Here is a 13,809-nt window from a genome sequence, read left to right as displayed (position 1 = left end):
CCCCTGACCGACCTCACCAAGGCTGGCCAGGAGCACCCATGACAGTAGCAGATGGTACAGTATGACTGGTAACTGTCTTTGTCAACTTGCAAAGCAGCAGATGGTACAGTAGAGCTGGTAACCATCTTTGTTAACTTGCAAAGGCAAGGGGATTCTGCTGTGTAGCACTGCAGTACCGCGTCTGTTAGCAACATCCAGTAGACATATGGTGACAGTGAAAAAAGGCTGAACGGGCTCCATGGTTGCCGTGCTATGGTATCTGCCCGGGCAATCCAGGGAAAAAGGCACGAAATGATTGTCTGCTGTTGCTTTCATGGAGGGAGGATTGACTGATGACATTTACCCATAACTACCCGTGACAAATTTTTGGCCTCATCAGGCATTGGGATCTCAACCCAGAATTCCAATGGGCGGGGGAGACGGCAGGAACTATGGGACAGCTTTGGGATAGCTACCTACAGTACAACGCTCCAGAAGTCGACGCTAGCCTCGGTACATGGATGCACGCCGCCGAATTAATGTGCTTAGTGTGGCCGCGCGCCTTCGACTTTATACAATCTGTTTCCAAAAAGCAGTTTTTGTAAAATCAGAATAATCCCGTAGTGTAGACATACTCTTGGTGGGAAACACTAATAGGGTGGTCACCTTCTGCAACTGGTATGCTAAATAGAAATCCATTGTGGAGATCATTGGAATCTAATTGGCTTTATTAGTGAGCTTAATAGCTTTGGCTTACTGGATGAAGAGAACTGTTCAAAGAATACAGGAAGCTGGCATGCAAAGTCAAATAAGGCCCTTGTTAATTATACCCAAGAGGCAAACCCAAGCTCAGCAGGTCTGAGTATTGGACTCCTGTAATAGTTTTGTAATAGAAGGCTTTGGTAAAACCATCAATAAGGAGGGGACTGTAAGGATAAGGCCTTTTCCTGTAGCCATATGGTAAGATCTGAGGCCTTTGTCTGAAGCCATATTAAGAGAACAGCAGCTATTAGCCAAGAAGCAGAAAGTCACATCCTCACCTTCCATCTAAATTACATTAAAACAATGTAACATCGAGCTGTTAAGAAGGTGATCCTGTCTTGGTTAGAAAATTGTATAGTAATATTTTAGTAAAATGATTGGTTAAGGTATAACTAAGCAGGACTCAAGTTTCACTATATAAACTAGGGTCCAAAAGGAAGTTCTTGGGAACCAACTACAGGATACAGCCTCACAATCAGAGCTGCCAGACCTCAACACCGTGCCAACGACGCCATTCAGAGCAGAAGCTGGAGTCCCCAGATGGCCTGATCCTGACTGGCCATCAATTAAAGTTAATCTCCCTTATTGGGAGCGGTGAGCATGGTATGCTTAGCATGTGCATTCTGTTTGGTGATTGTTAATAAATAGAGGTTAAGTAGGATATTACTGTGTAAGGCTCTTTCACTGGTAAAAGACCCTGCATACTCGCAGAGTGTAAGGTTATGCCCCGAGTCCATGGAAGGGTAAGGGTGGGTGCCTAAATTAAGAGGGTTATGTCTTGAGCCCACAGAAGGGTAAAGGTGGGTGCCCTACAGCGTAAGGTTATGCCTTGAGCCCTGGGAGCTGGGTAAGGGTGGGTGCCCCTAGAGTATGCGAGTAACAGAGAATTTTGTCTGGGTAACAGCTTGGTGGGATGGGGGTTCATGTGTGGAGAGCTCAGTGGGGGGTTCTGGGTGCAGAGTGGGCGAGACTCACCGGGGGGGGGGTTGCGCATGGGGCGGGTCTGTATGCATAGGAGTTGGACAGATGGCAAGTGGGTCTGACCTGGTCTGGCTGTGGTATCCCCAGGCCCTCCCCTCCCCCCACAGTGATTTACCGCTCTGCCAGCTGTCAGAAACGATGCACCCACGCTGCTGGGGAGGGGCTGTGATTGCTCTTGCAGCTTCCCTTTTTTCCCCATCAGAAAGTCATTTTTCTGTGAGAAAGCAAAGAAATCTGTGCAGAACATGAATTCTGTGTGTGTGCAGTGGCACAGAATGCCCCCTGGAGTACTCTTTGTAGGCTAGGGGGCTCTGTAGGGAAGCATGGGATCTGGGTTCAGCAGCAGTGAAGCTACAGAGAGCCAGCCTAGAGTAAAATGCATTAAGTTGTTCCTCTCTGTTTTAGGGAGCAGCCTGTTTCCTCTATCTCTGTTTTTCATTCTGAATTCTAAGAAGTAAAGGAGTGTTATGTTGCAACCTTCCAGAAAGAGTACTTTAACTTCTCTGTGGAAGTGCTGTGAACATAATCCAGACAATCCCTGTTCTTTGCAGTGCTGACACAGTTGGATGTTACATACTGCACGGGCTGTTTGCATTGATTTTAATTAATTACTGAAATAATATAAACTTGTAAAGAAACTTTTAATATTCAGCTCTCATACAGTGCTTTTCATCTGTAAATCTCAAAGTGCTTAACAAATACCATACTCCTCATCCGAAGAAGTGGGTATTCACCCACAAAAGCTCATGCTGCAAAACGTCTGTTAGTCTATAAGGTGCTACAGGATTCTTTGCTGCTTCTACATACTCCTCAGTTCACTGATCATACTGTTGCCAATGCTCATGATTTTATGGTGAGTCTTGCACTATTTTGGTGTTTTTTCTTAAAGCCTGAACTCTTGCAGTCACGAAAATGTTATATAGTCCCTAAAACACAAATTCCCTTCCTGCCCCAAAACCTCCATCAGGTCCCCCTATGTGTGAAGGCTCCCCTCCCCTAACTCTAGGGGATACAAGGGCTGGATCTGTTGGGGCTTGGAGGAAGGTAGATGCCTAATAGCCCACGGGTGCCTTTCCAACCCACGCTGCGCCCGCATGGCAGCCTGGGGCTACACGCTGCAGTTCGGAGACTGGCAGCGCTGCCCCACTGAAGCCTCCCCGCCGGCAGAGGGCGCTGTCTGGCACGCGCGTTTAACCAGTTTTGCCCTAGCCGGGCCGCCGTCTAGCCAGCCGGATATCCGTGGCTAGACGGAAGCGGGCGGTCCTTTCCTCGGCAGAGCGCAGCCATGGTGAGTACGCGGCCTGGTCCCTGGTCCCGCCATCCGTTGCCATCCGCCGCCTGCCGTGGCTCCGCCGCCGCATCCTGGCCGGGGTGAGGGGACTCCGCTGTATGGGGCTGGAGGGAGCCGGGCCGGGGCCCTGAGGCGCTCTCCTGCCCCGGCCCCAGAGATCCCTGCGGGGCCGGGCGAGAATAGCGGGTTCCCCGAACTCCTGCCGCGGCTCGCGCTGCCCCTGGGGGCGGAGCGGGTGCTGGACCTGGCCGCCGAGCGGGCCCGGGCTGTGGGAAGGACGGGCCCGAGCAGCTGGTGTGACTCCGGCGCACACGCGGCGTTAAGGGAGCTTTTGCGGAAGCAGGCCGGGTGCGCGCACGGTAACGCGGCTAGGGCTGTGCGTGGAGCTGCGTGTGGGGTGTTACATGGGAGCGTTAATCTGCAGTCTTGCCGGTACTGAGGCGGCCAATTTGGCGAAGGATACCGCGGTACGTTTCCGCCTCGCAGCTCCTCATTCTCTGTGTTAACAGAACCACAGGTTCTTAGGAACAACTACCTCGTGAGCAGCTTAGTAGTGTCTTAATCTGTTTTTTTCCTACCTGAGGCTCGGGGTCCCAAGAAGCACCTGAAGCGTGTAGCAGCTCCAAAGCATTGGATGCTGGATAAATTGACAGGAGTGTTTGTAAGTATCTTTCTTTGAATTCTGCACCTCAAAATCAAAACAAAAATACCGGTTTCATAGCTGGAATGTTTGCCTCCTTTTAATCTGCCTGTATTTGGCTTGGTAGGCAATTGGGAGCTTCTGTGAGGTTTCAGAGTAGCAGCTGCGTTAGTCTGTATCAGCAAAAAGAACAGGAGTACTTGTAGCACCTTCGAGACTAACAAATGCACCTTCGAGACTAACTAACAAATAAGTTTATGCTCAAATACATTTGTTAGTCTCAAAGGTGCCACAAGTACTCCTGTTCTTTTTGTGAGGTTTCAGCCATCTTGCCTCCACAAATCTTTGTCATAATTTGCCCACTGGTGGCAAGTAAGAGAAAATTAATTTGGTTGGTGAACACTTGGTTAACTTTGGATGGGTTGTTCAGGGAGATTTAGAGTGGACTTTGCAAGAGAGGGAGGCTCCTTCACATTTGTGGAATGTATTAGTACAGTTATTGGGTTGGCTTGTCAAAGAATAACTCAAATGTTTAGACCTAGGTAGGGACTGTTGTTGAGTGTTCCCCTACTGCAGCTGTCTCTGGCATACAAGGAGCAAGGCTGTCTGTGAGCCAGTGGGATCCAAACTTTATGAAGTTGTGAAGAAATCATAAGTCTAACCTAGTATTTATTGAGCATGTGCTATTTCTGTTTTGGAAGATGGGTGTTGCTGTTTGCTGATGCGATTGAACAGCTGGCAGAAACTTAATTTTTCTTCTGTTTGTAGGCTCCCCGTCCATCAACAGGTCCCCACAAATTGCGGGAATGCCTTCCACTCATCATCTTCCTTAGGAACAGACTCAAGTATGCCCTGACAGGAGATGAGGTCAAGAAGATCTGCATGCAGAGGTTCATCAAGATTGATGGAAAAGTCCGCACTGACATCACCTATCCTGCTGGCTTCATGGGTGAGTGGAGACAAATCCTGGGAGAGATGGTGAGGATTGGGACAAATGCTCAGCGTAATAAACTGTTGCATGGCAAAAAATGAACCTTTCGTCACCATGCCGTGAAAGCCAGTGTTTGAACTTGGTGGATGGGGCGGCTGTTGCTGTGCAGTGTGGCTTGTGTTGGTTATGTTTTAAGTGCACATTTAATCAGAGGCCATAATTGGCCAAAACCAGCAATTGGTGCATTATTGACACACTTGCTCCTGATTCTGACAGTGAAGGTAGTTTCTGTGAACCTCAACAGGTTAAACCGAAGAGAGCAGCTAGCTGACTCTTCAGAACTGTTGGCTTGTGTTCCCAGTTGAACAAATTGCATAAAACTACCCTTTTCTGAGCATGCTTGTGCTGATACTGTGATTTGTGCTAAGAAATGTTATCACTGGCACATTTGCTGTTACTTGGCAGTTGGCCAAACAGAAAATAAACCAAGTATATGTAGTGTGATTCTTTTTATTATACCCAGGAAAGTCCAATATTTTGTGAGGCTTGCAGTTGTACTGTTATGTTGTTGGCCTTGCTTAAGCATTGGACTCTGCCGGTAGTTGCTTTGACTTAGTTTTAAGTTGCATACTGCCACTAGTATTAGTAACACACATTTGCAACCTCTGAGTGGTCCTTTGCACCTGGAACTACTTTCCAACTTATCTGACCTGAGTCTTGCATAGCCCACTATTCCATGACTCATTCTAATTGTAGCCACTTGTGTAGGCTGGTAGCTATTCAGGAGTGGGGGCTTATGTCAACATGGCTGACCCACTCTACAGAGTTTTTATATACTTCATGGTGCTATATAAATGAGAACTCCTCACTGATGGTGGAACCTCTAGTGTGAATGCTACCGAATGGGGTAGCTTTCAAGCTGTGATAAAGGCCTAAGAACCTGGAAATGCCTCCTAATGAATTTGTTTGTTTGAAACCAGATGTCATCAGTATTGAGAAGACAGGTGAGCACTTCCGTCTGGTATATGACACCAAGGGTCGTTTTGCAGTTCACCGCATCACAGCTGAAGAGGCCAAGGTGAGCCCCTCTCTCTGGCAGTGTACGGGAATGTTTTTTGTTTCTGAACTTGTTGCAGCCATCAAAGTGGCTGGGTGTTGCTGCAGGTAGCAAAACTGCCATGTGCATGAATCTAAAAGTTGGTGTCAGTCCTACTGCCTTGAGAGATAATCTGAGCCATTCAACATACCAGGTGCAGTCTCCATGGGGTTAAAGGGGAAGTGGTGAGGGCTTATGTAGTCTCCATACACAGAAAGGTGCAGCTGGCTGTCCAGTACATGGCAGTCCAAAGTGGTCTCTGTTTAAAACTTGTTTTATTATCCTTGCTGTAAGCCTTCCCTGGAGCCTTTTGAGTGGGGTGCATGTGCAGCCGTTCATTGGGGTGTTTACAAAGTGCTTGTTGAAGCATCACAGAGTGCAAATGGTCATAATAGACAGTGGGCTACAAGATTAGAGAAGGAATACAGCTGTGCTAAAATGAACCACTTTACATGACATTAACTGTCTGTTTCTTCACTGAAGACCTGGCACATGGGTTCCCCTGTGGGCAAACGTTTGCTCTGGTGCGCTCCCAAGTTGTGCAGTCTGCTACTCTCCCTGCATCTATGTTCAAACTAGCCCTTTCTCTCCAGAAGGCTCTAAAATGATGCTTTAAACCAGGGAGTAATCAATACATGGGCTGTGGGCCAAATCTGCACTGCCAGATGCTTTTGAATGGAACCCAAACTCTTTTTATTTCCTACTTATTATTGTTGGGTTTTTTTATTGTTTTCTCTGGAGTCTGGACCTCGACTATATCTTGACCAAGAAATTTGGACCTTGACAAAAAAAAAAATTGATTATCCCTTCTTTTGCTCTGGTTAATCTGGTGCAACCTCCCAGTGTAGATTACTGTGACTTTAAATTGAGTACAGTTCTAGTACAGACAAAGCCTTGTTTTTACCAAATGCTCAAAGCAGAATTTTCTGGGTGCAGTGAATATATTAAACCTGCCTGTAAGTTCCTTTGCTTTAAACAAACAATTATACACTGTCTGATCAAGTTCTAAGACTTGATCCCTGTTTTGCAACAGTAAAAATTGGAATTAATTGCTCAAGAGGACTGCGCCAATATTCTGTATCTGGTGGTGCATGAATTGTCATTTATTTGGGGAAGTTGGTATCTGTGGAAGAAATGGCCATTGGGTTGGGTCCAGGGGTCCTGGTCACTGGAGTAATCTGACTCACTAGTGGTTTCATCTATCTTTTTTAATTGAAAGCTGCAAAGATGTCTGAAAACTGCTGGCCTTATTTGTGTTTATATGCAAAATCTGCTCTTGATGGACAGCATGGAGCACAGGAAGGGCAGTGCGAGCTGTAAAACAGAATGGCTATTAACTGGATATGACTCAGCAAAGCTTCTCAAATTCAAATGTGAAGTCAAAACCTTTGTACCGACTTACAGACAGACACACTAAAATGATGGTTCTACAACTCTTACATCAGAGAACTTATCTCATTGTGGCTGTTCTGTGAAATTACATGATGTGGTACCTTGCTTAAGTGTTTTTAGTTTAGAAAACAACAAATATTTCTACTCCTAACTGCTAGCCCTGTGGTTTGGCTGGGTTAGTTTCTGCCATACATATAATCTCTGTAGGCCTCACTCCCTCAGCGACACTTGTTTCTTCCCCTTTGTTGCCATTTAGTATTGCACAAGTGTCTGACGGGATAATTTGGTCTACAAAAGTGTCTCCTATTGGTGGTACATGAGCAGGAAGGGTCTCAACTTGGCTCCCAGATCCCAGGAGGAGATTTTTAGGGCTGGTAGTTAGAGGAAAACATCATTTTACTTGTAAACTCAGCAGTTTAGATCTAAGAGAGGCACAATGGGCACATCTTCATGGTGCTGCTTTTGGCTATACTTCTGAGTAGAACCATGCTAAAATCTCTCTGTGGACACCTCCCCTCCCAATCTAGATCTTTTGGAGCACTTGGGTTATCTAGAAAGTAAAATTAGGGTAGCATTAGGAGAAGGTGAAAATAAACTTGCTTTGCTGCAGTGGGGATGGGTATGTACAGTACTCGATGCCTGACTGCTCTAATCTCCAGGCTACGCTGCAGTCTGGTTCTCTCCTGTATTTGCTGCCCTCTCAGCTATGTTGTGACTCTAAAATTTGATCACTGTTAAATTTACACCACAGAGACATGAAGTACCCATATGGGGTCAGAGGTTAGAAAGCCATTAGCTTTGTAGACCACATGAAAGGGTTTTGGCAACTGCTGTTCGTCATGGGCCACAGTCTGGGGACCAACACTGGAAGCAAAATCTGGAAATCAGCTTCTCTTCTACTCGCCTGCCAGGTTCACAGTTCCCTTTGTAAGAGGCCTTCAGCTTGTGTCGGGGAGCACAGAACTCCGATCTGAAAAGCCTCAAGTGCAGTGTAATTTGTGTTCAAAATGGACTTGGCCTCAAGCTATGTCTTTTGTTACTGAGCTGGGATGTCGGTGAATACCTCTGCCGACCTGCCCAAGGCCAGCAGCAAGACAGTCATGGTGGAAGTGCTGGAGTGGGGGGAGAGTTGCTCCCTTTAACTTCACTCTGGAGTAAATGAGTATTTTGAAAGCCTCTTAGTTGGACACTTTGTTCTGGAGTGGAGATTGGCCTCTGCCCTCGGCACATGGCTTATCGAGCAGTGCTGATGCTGTTATGCAGAGGTGATGCGTCATATGTTGTATCTAGGTCCTGCCCTGAGCCATATAAGCTATCAGTCTAGTCTGCTTGCATTCATTGCTGTTGGCTTGTGTTCACAGTACAAGCTGTGCAAGGTGAGGAAGATATTTGTGGGCACTAAAGGAATCCCTCACCTGGTGACCCATGATGCCCGTACCATCCGCTACCCAGATCCCCTCATCAAGGTAAATGACACTATCCAGATTGACCTTGAGACTGGCAAGATCACAGACTTCATCAAGTTTGACACAGGTATGTCCTTCCACCTCCTCCCGCACTCAGCTCTCCAAAATAGGAGACATGGGGTTTGAATAAATGGGGCTATAGCATCCCCCCTTCAAAGGGAAGAAGGCATTTAGCTGAGCGGCTCTGTCTCTATGTGATCCGATTTCATTAGATGAGCACAGAGTGGGCTTAGAGGTGGACATGGGACTGTGAAACTGCTATGGCAAGTGTAACAGCAATACTGACTTCCTGGTTTTAGACCACTGTGTGCTATAGCTGCTGGGGAACTTACCGAATGAAAATTGGCACATCTAACATTCAGGTAGCAGCACCTGGGGTATATCACTTTTTGCCATGTGGGGATAAAATAGGCAATGCCCTTGGGCTAACTGTTGCCTGTTGTAAAGTGAGCATTTGATTCCAGGAGTGGCAGGGAAATTTCTAGATTATAGAAGTTTCACTGCTCCTTCCTTGTCACACTCCAGATATAAGCTCCCCCAGTGTACATTGTTTATGATGTCTGGTGCTGTTTCAAATGAGGCACCTCTCTGAAATGTGGATTGCCAAAGACTGTCTTAAGGCAGGTCTGCACTTGAAATGCTGCATCTGCGCAGACACAGCGCTGTCTACACTGGTGCTTAGGTTGATATAACTGTATTGAACAGGGATGGATTATTCTCACAGAACGACGTAGTTACACTGAAGTAATTTTGTAGTGTAGACCAGGGCCAAATCTTAATTTCTGTTTCTCAGTAGGGTCTTCTCCACAGGCAGCGTAGGGGTTCATGTTTCTGGTGCTGTTATATAATGCTGAAGGGGGAAACAGACCTCTGCTAGTCCTGCAAGGAGAGAAGGTGGTTCTCTAGTTGTTCTGGCAGAGGAGGTGCCTTCCATGTGTGATCTGGGAGAGGAATGGGGACTCTTCCTGGCTTTACTCAGACTGAGTGCACAGGGGCTTGAGTGGGGGAAGTGGAAGAGCCCCAATGCCTGCACTTGAATTGTATTTTTTGGTTGTAGACTGTTTCTTCCCCCCCCCCCCCGGCTCCTGCCCCCCCTCAAAAAAAAAAAGGGGGAGGAAAAAAAAGGCAGCATGATGTTTCCTCTTCCCTTGCCCAAACCGGAAGGGATGCCGCATGAACTGTGTGTGTGTGTGTGTGTGTGTGTGTGTGTGTGTTCCATGCTGCAAACCCAAATGCATCACTGCTGTTGCGATAATCCCTTGCCCTGGTGTTGCATTTGTGTCTTGTGGAGGGGCTGACAGTAACCCGTTCACGTAACATCTTGTGCCATGCTAAGGCAGTAACACGTGCAACGTTGGTGTGCAGTTGTATGTAAAGTCTTCTAAATTTGATGTGCCACATCTCAACTTCAGTATTGATCAAGGCAGGAGCTTAAAGAAAGCCCTGATTTCTTTAACTGATTTCTTCATATTGATCATCACTTCCAGTAGGATGGTGCTGATGGGGTTGGAGAAACCTGGGTCATAAAAGTGAAACACTTAGTCTCAAAAATAACACACCCGTACCTCCCATGTTTCAAACTTTGAAAAAAAGTTACTTCTTTTGTCCTGATGGTCACTAAATCATTTTGGTGCTTTGAGGGTTCCTCTGTATAGTGCAGTCTTTTGGATAGGAGGAGTGAGGTTATGACCAGTAGGAATAATACTGAGTGGATGAAATATGACTGCACTGGAATAAAGCAGTGAACACCAGCTTCTCACTGCAACTGTTCACATTTGGTGTAAACTTAAACAGATGCAGCTAGCGCCTCTGTCCGTGGACTTGCATGGCCTGAGGTGGCCTCACTTGTTGGACAGTCAGCCTGACTGTAGTAGGTCATTGGGTGCCAACACAACTAATTGGACCATGTGTCTTGTCCAATCTTTTGTCTTTGTAGCATCTTGGTCTGACTGGTAGGGTTTCTGCTTGACCTCTGTACTGGGGCATTACCTTATTGCAGCAGCATCAGACCAGGCAGTGGTCCACACAGGGTACAAATGATGATGCACATTGTCATAAAGGGCGTGGGGTTTATTCAGATTCACAAACTCACTAACGGTCTTCCTTCCACTTAGGTAACCTGTGTATGGTGACTGGTGGTGCTAACTTGGGCCGTATTGGTGTGATCACTAACCGGGAGAGACACCCAGGCTCGTTCGATGTGGTGCACGTGAAGGATGCCAATGGCAACAGCTTTGCCACCAGGCTCTCTAACATTTTTGTTATTGGCAAAGTAAGTGTGAGCTAATAGAACCCCTGTTGTTTTTCCTCCCCGTGTCGGGGCTTGTGCTGAAGAGCCTCCTGCTGGATAGATGTCTCACTTACAGGGAAGGGGAAAACAAAGTGCTAACTGCAAGAGAGACGGATGTGTTCCCAAATTAGTTCTGAGCTTGTTCTGTCTGAAGCTGCTGCTCCAGCTGCTGTCCGTAGCAAAAGTTAAACATTGGCTGGGGCTGCCATCTAGCTCCACCCCATGTGGTCCCAACCTCCTACAGGCTGTGGCCTGTTCACATGGCTTCCCTCACACCCACATTAGTTGTAATGCAAACCATTTTTGACCAAAACAGCCAAATTGCTCCATGAATGTACAGAAACCATTGTGTGCGCTGAATTGAAAAGTGGTGACCTCAGGGCACTGGCTGTGAACCATAAGCAGAGCACATCCACTCATGCAGGCCATTTTCCCATGAACGTGTCCTCATGCTGTGGAACCTGAGAAAAAATTGTGGCTTCTGATCAGCTAGTAGAGGTCACTCTACAAAGCAACAAGGTGCTGTGCTGTGCTAATGGAAATCCACCTGCTCTTTACCATGTTAGCCAGAAGGGTCCGTGATAATCTAGCCCACTCTCCAGTGTAACACACACAGGCCCTAGAACTGCCCTGAAATAATTCCCTGTTTGAGCTACAGCAGATGGTTTAAAAAAAATCCAGTCTTGACTTTAAAACCACCAGTGATGGCAAAGCCACCACAACCCCTGGTAAATTGTTCCAATGGTTAATTACTCTCATGGGGTCCCGTTCTGAAAGAGGTGACTGTTCGAGGCCTGAGACAGAAGTGGGGTGGCCTCAGTAAGGCTGCAAAGGGGTCACAGGTGCAGTTACCCAGATACAGTGACTAGGTGGACGACTAGTTAACTGCTTAAGGGGCAGTGTACAAGTCACTAAAGGCTCTTGACCAAACAGCAAGCATTAGGAGCACAGTCTCTGCTCATTGAATACAGTATTTTAAAAATAGTTGCATACAAGTAACTCATCATTTGTACTTCTAGCAGCAAGAAAAAGGTACAAGTATTAGAATATGCTTTGGACAAATTAGCCCAGCCATTAAGGGTCTGATTCTGCAAAGTGCTAAATGCCTTCAGCTCCCACTGATCTCGATGGGAGAGGAGGATGCCTGCCGCGTACAGGCTCGGACCATAAGAAGGAATATATATATTTTAAATTGGGGCACTTTGCACCAATGCCGCAGTACATGATGGTTAACAAATTCCTGCAGCTATGTTGCCTTTATATTGTCAAAGAGCTATCTAGGAAGGAGGCAGGGATTCAGCTGCTAGTGCAAAATTCAGAGACCATGTGTGTCCCTAGTGTTATCCCACTGACCTATGGGACACCAGGCTGAATTTAGGCTTGTGCCTATCCATGAGTTCTGTCACTCAGTAAACTATACTGTGTGGCTATACTGGATCTGTGCAGAGGTGCTTGAGTTATGTCCTGCATGTAGGGGAAATGTTCCACTTTTTTAAAATGGAGATATCCTATCTCCTAGAGCTGGAAGGGACCTTGAAAGGTCATCGAGTCCAGCCCCCCGCCTTCACTAGCAGGACCAAGTACTGATTTTTGCCCCAGATCCCTAAGTGCACCCCTCAAGGATTGAACTCACAACCCTGGTTTTAGCAGGCCAATGGTCAAACCACTGAGCTATCCCTGTTGATCCTGTAATCTGTGTTTGAAATCTGCTGTGGGTTTGACTGATGAGCTGGAACTAGGGAATGCACTGGCAGAGCATCTGACTACCCTGGCATTTCAGGATTAACTTTACTTTGATCCCAATGATGGATTTCTTACAAAAGACTAAGGTCTTGTCTAAACAGTGATTTGTTAAACTGGTTTAACTAAACTGGTACAAATCCCTGTGTGGTTGCTCTTGTTCTGCTTTGAAGCATTTATTTCAGCATAGCTTAAATCTGTTCCTAATAGACTTAAGCTAAGCTGAAATGAGTGTCCATGCAGCCTTTTGCATCTGTTTTAACTGAATCTGTTTTTAAGTTCCACCTTACCACAAAGTTGCACCAATGAATTTAACAAGCCCTTAGAAGCTGCTGCAAAGAGAACAGAATTTACTTCTCAAGAGGGAGGTTCTCTTAGCCTGGAATAACATGGAGGGAGATGGGGGTGTAGTCTGGAGTTGGGTGAAGCACCCATACTGTGAAGGTTGCTTGCTTGTACAGTGTTGTGATTCTCCCCTCTTGTTTTAGGGTAACAAGCCATGGATCTCCCTGCCCCGTGGAAAGGGAATCCGTCTGACCATTGCTGAAGAGAGAGACAAGAGACTGGCAGCCAAACAGAGCAGCAGTTAAACCCTCAAAAGTGGACAAACAGCAGGCCATTTCCTTTGTCAAATAAAATGGTTACCAACTAAAACACTGCCTTTTTCCCCACCCTCTGAACACCAGTTCTTGCAGGCCTGTGGCTCTCATAAGCTGGCAGTGCACTGCAGGCTACTAAATCACAGGACTCTGGTCACTCTAGAATACTAGGTCACATGTAAAAGGAAGCAGCTGAGCTACTACCTGTCCCACATTCTAACCTAAAGCTGGGAGGTGGTGAAGACTCCTTGCTACTGGGGTCTTATTAAGACCGGCCAGTTGTGAGAAGGCTTCTTCACAAAGCCACAGTCCTGTAATGCTTTTCCCCTTAGAGCAAGGGTTCTCAAATTGGGGGTTGACCCCTTGGGGTCACAATGTTATGGGGGGGCAGTCGTGAGCTCTCTGCCTCAACCCCCGAACCCTGCTTCATCTGCAGCATTTATAATAGTGAAATATTAAAAAATGTATTTTTAATTTGTAAGGGAGGTTGCTGTGTGAAAGGGTTCACTAATGCAAAAGTTTAACCACTGCCTTAGAGGCTGTCTGCTGCCTCCCAACAAAATAAAACAAAAAAATGGGTTGTCATATTTTGTATATCTGCACAACAGCATCATCTTCTAATATAGACAGATCTTCAGAGAC

The 13,809-nt window shown here is 46.5% G+C and overlaps 1 protein-coding gene across 1 annotated transcript; it reads left to right on the top strand.

Annotated features, from left to right (window-relative positions):
- The first annotated feature begins 2,937 nt into the window (after positions 1-2,937).
- On the top strand, positions 2,938-13,222 carry RPS4X (ribosomal protein S4 X-linked). The gene is made up of 7 exons (XM_045030370.1): positions 2,938-3,010; positions 3,597-3,674; positions 4,422-4,602; positions 5,565-5,662; positions 8,434-8,605; positions 10,653-10,810; positions 13,057-13,222. Exons 1-7 carry the CDS (start codon positions 3,008-3,010, stop codon positions 13,156-13,158), a joined length of 792 nt encoding a protein of 263 aa, XP_044886305.1. The 5' UTR covers positions 2,938-3,007; the 3' UTR covers positions 13,159-13,222.
- The last annotated feature ends 587 nt before the right edge of the window (positions 13,223-13,809 follow it).

Source organism: Mauremys mutica, chromosome 9, assembly GCF_020497125.1.
Source record: "Mauremys mutica isolate MM-2020 ecotype Southern chromosome 9, ASM2049712v1, whole genome shotgun sequence".
NCBI classification, from domain to species: Eukaryota; Metazoa; Chordata; order Testudines; family Geoemydidae; genus Mauremys; species Mauremys mutica.
The sequence above is the reverse complement of the archived record's forward strand: the minus strand, read 5'-3'. Positions and strand labels throughout refer to the sequence as shown.

Bases quoted from the DNA above. Each gene is read 5' to 3' on its own strand.
- RPS4X (XM_045030370.1), top strand. The intron at 3,675-4,421 runs GTAAGTATCTTT...TTCTGTTTGTAG, and splicing joins ATAAATTGACAGGAGTGTTT to GCTCCCCGTCCATCAACAGG. The intron at 8,606-10,652 runs GTATGTCCTTCC...CCTTCCACTTAG, and splicing joins CTTCATCAAGTTTGACACAG to GTAACCTGTGTATGGTGACT.